We start from the raw sequence: 3,813 nt of genomic DNA on the forward strand, positions 1-3,813 counted from the left end.
TGGTATCTTGACTTTTACCGAAGAGCACGGAATACGCTCTGCGCTTTTTTCTTTAATTCCAGAACGATGACGTAACCACTAATGACGTAATAATGTTCGATTGGTCTGTCCAATCAGCACAGGGAATTTCCTTACGAATTCCGCCGATTTCGCTCTTGACGATGTCACGTTGTCGACAGCTTCTTCCTGTGTGCTGCAATCTGTCATTTTAGCGCGAAATCTCGAGAATATACCTGCGTTGCTTAGTTAAGCGTTCTTTGAAAAACTGGAACAATTTTTAAAGGTGTATTTCAAATGTGCAGCCATTTCTAAGGCAGAAAGATAATACGCATACGTTTTCATGGAACCCCAAGTAGTAATTTAAACACATAATCCTAATTGCATTCATATTATTGTTCAGCATACTTTGTTGAATGTTGCTAATTTGCAAGCAAATTTATGCTACTTTAGACAGTTCCTTTAAATAAATAAAAATTATTCACCATGAACTAATTACTCTTCAGGGACCACTCTTCCTTTCTTCTCATTTAGGTACTCACTGCACATTCTCTGGTCCCCAAAAGCCCCATAGTCAAACATGGTAGCCTCGATGACTTGGCTTCTCACACTATTGAGTAGCTGCCATAGGAATCCATGGAACCAGTAAGCAGAAGACATCTGTGAGCTGAAGTGTAAATTAGGTTTTTCAGCAAGACAATGATCCAAAACACAAAAGCAAGTCCAGATATAAATGGCTGAAAAAAAACTACATTTTAGTTTGGGAGTGACCTAGTCAAAGCCCTGATTGAACCCAGTGGAGATGCTGTGGCAGGACCAGATACGAGCAGCTCAAAAACCTAACAATTTGCCTGAAGTAAAGCAGTTCTGCAAAGAGAGTGGGCTAACATTCACTCCGCAGTGACGTGAGAGGCTAATGTCAAATTAAAGCAAGTATTTGGAAGCAGTTCTTGGTGGTGCAACCAGTTATCTAAGGTTAAGGGGGCAATTACTTTTTCACATGGGTGATATTGGTGTTTGATAACATTTTTCATTAAATTGATGAAATAATAATTTAAAAGATGTGTTTGCTTTGATTCCCTTTGTCTAACAATAAAATGGTAAATGGTTGGCATTTAAATAGCGCCTTTATCCAAAGTGCTATACAATTGATGCTTCTCATTCACCCATTTGCACACACACTCACACACTAACAGCGATTGGCTGCCAGGCAAGGCACCAACCAGCTCATCTGGAGCAATCAGTTGGGTGTCTTGCTCAGGGACACTTTGACCCACCCAGGGCGGAATCAAACTGGCAACCCTCCAACTGCCAGACGGCTGCTTTTACCACCTCAGCCTTTTTCAACTGAAGCACATTTTTTATCCTACATTTTCTCAAATATATTTTTATTCATTTGTTTCACTGATGTTGTTAGAAACATGTCTTGTCCATCTGTATCAAAACATATATATTTTTTGCAATTTGTTTTACAATTTTTACACGTTTTCAGACATATGGATTCCAATGTAATCTGCCATTTTCCACTGAAACACATTTTCCATTGTCAATATTATCAAGTTCACGTGGTTGTTATATATACATTATTTTCTATTCATCTGTATGAAGAAATATAACTTTAATAATACCTTTTAAAGAGCAGAAGCTATTCAATGTGACAAATATGGAAAAATAGAGGAAATCACAAATTGAAGGAAATACAATAAGAACAGGTCATTCATTCCATCAAAGCTTCACATTTATATAAATGTTACTCTAATACTCTAATTTCACTTTGCTGAAAATGTTTGTTCTGTGATGTGTATTTCAGGTTTTCTAGTTGGACAAATTTGGTATCTGTGTTCAGCATTCATTTACTCAGCACAGGAGAATGGAGTAACATGTAAGAGTAACCTGCCTTTCCAATTGAAGCAGAAATATGTATATTACACATCATCATTGTGGCTCCAAAATGTTACAGTGGCACGCATGACTTTCAAATTGACCAATACATATAGAGGATTGTTTCTTCTTTCTTTTATTATTGTTTTTACAATTTTTTTTAATTTTTTTACAGACCGTGGTTATCTATAGGCCATAGATTTTGACATTTTACGTTTTTATAATGGCAATATTCATCCATGAATTAGTATTTTACCTGCATATTATTATCTTGTTTCTTTACATGGTTGGTTGGTTGTGGTTGGTGTTTGTACATGGTCATGGTTCATGGTTCATTGTGTAATTCTATAGTAGACTTCCCTGCTGAGCTGGTCAAGCTGGTTTAAGCTGTGTTTTTATGAAAGACTCGAGCGCCATTTAGTGGAATCGCCGTGTGACACAAAAAGGCAGGCGTTAGAAACAAACCAAGGGAAAGTAAAGCATTAACCTGTTATTCATTGACAGTAATTTCTTTCAAGCGCGGTTACGAAATGACATCGGATTTTCTGAACTGTGACAATTCAGATATATTTACGTGTGAGAATTGTCTGTCGAAAATTTGCCTCCCACAAACGCGGTAGCCTGTAGATATGAACATTTTCTCACCTTTTTACTTTCCGTCTTTCCCAAACCCTTTCTTTTACCCTCTCAGCCGTTAAACTTGCTTTACAGCTCTGACCTTTATTGTGTCCGCTACTTCCGCATTCGCACCTTACCTCACCTGTCACAGGTACACAACCTGTCGCATGTAAATGATCTGCGTCATATTTCTCAATATCGAGAGGCTACGAACCCCGTCGTTTTTTTTTAGCAATTTTTCGACGCTATATAGCCTAATCGGATATATTTACACACAAGTCGTTGGAGGAGCAATGAGTTCTGAAACGCGGAGTTGCGAGCTGTCAGCCGTGTCCTTGAAGACAGCGATTTAGAGCCGGAGTTGGAGACCCGTCGCGGCAGTTCGGTTAGCCGCAAGGTAAACGGTGGTTCCATTCTCTCTGTCGACAGCATAAATGGACTTTTAGCGAATGGTTCGCCTAACTCTGGCCCCAACATGGAGGCGCACTCGGGTTCAGGCGAGCCCCCTGGACCGTGAGGTGACCGTGACGAACAGCAGTTCCGAGGAAGCGGGCCAGTGCGTGGACCATAAATCAGATCTTGACTGGTTCTGTAGATCAGAAGCGAAACTCATTTGTTCACACTGCGCAATACAGGGGTCCTGTAACGGCCACACGGTCACCCCTGTCGCCCGAAGAGCCGCAGATGTTCGGGTGAGTGTACATTATATGATAAAATAATGATACTTGCTCTAAATACATTTTTCCTCAGTTTGACCAGAACGTAATGTTATATAGGCTACAAATTGTGTTTCCCCTGCTCTTTTTACTACTGATTTTACTTATTTGTTGTAACTGTGCAATTACAGTTGCAATTTTGCATTCATTTTGCAGTCATAACATAACCATTTTGCAGTCATTCTTATTCAGCTGACTTCCTTTAAATACGATCCATTGCAGCTTCAAGTGTATTCAGGCTGAGTGTTTGTCCAAGGCTATAGTGCCAGTGCCCCACATGGGGAATGAAACATATCCTTCAAAGCCTCTTCCCCAACCCTCATTCTACTACTACTTATTTACATTATCTTTAGTAATTTATATTCAGACAATATATTTATGCACTTATGTTTTACTATCTAGTCAATGTGTCAGTTTCTACTGCATCCATGTGACAGTCATGGGTGCTATGCATATCAAAAAGCCTTTCGAAAGTTGACTGGGTGGTAGAGCAGGTTTTGCTTATGTCAGACTGCATTGAAGGGAGGCAGCAGTTATTTCAGTCTCAGTAGGTCAGTTTCCTTTGTGCCGACTGTAAGGAGCTTCCAGTTGGTTCTGCAGT

The 3,813-nt window shown here is 39.6% G+C and overlaps 1 protein-coding gene across 1 annotated transcript in view; it reads left to right on the forward strand.

Moving 5' to 3' along the window:
- Positions 1–2,653: 2,653 nt before the first annotated feature.
- bspry (B-box and SPRY domain containing) overlaps positions 2,654–3,813 on the forward strand; it is a 12,898-nt gene continuing 11,738 nt past the window's right edge. The window contains 1 exon segment of the mRNA XM_061261989.1: positions 2,654–3,188. Within this exon segment, the coding sequence (XP_061117973.1) occupies positions 2,946–3,188 (243 nt within the window). The 5' untranslated portion in view covers positions 2,654–2,945.

The sequence above is a fragment of the Conger conger genome, chromosome 12 (assembly GCF_963514075.1).
Source record: "Conger conger chromosome 12, fConCon1.1, whole genome shotgun sequence".
NCBI classification, from domain to species: domain Eukaryota; kingdom Metazoa; phylum Chordata; class Actinopteri; order Anguilliformes; family Congridae; genus Conger; species Conger conger.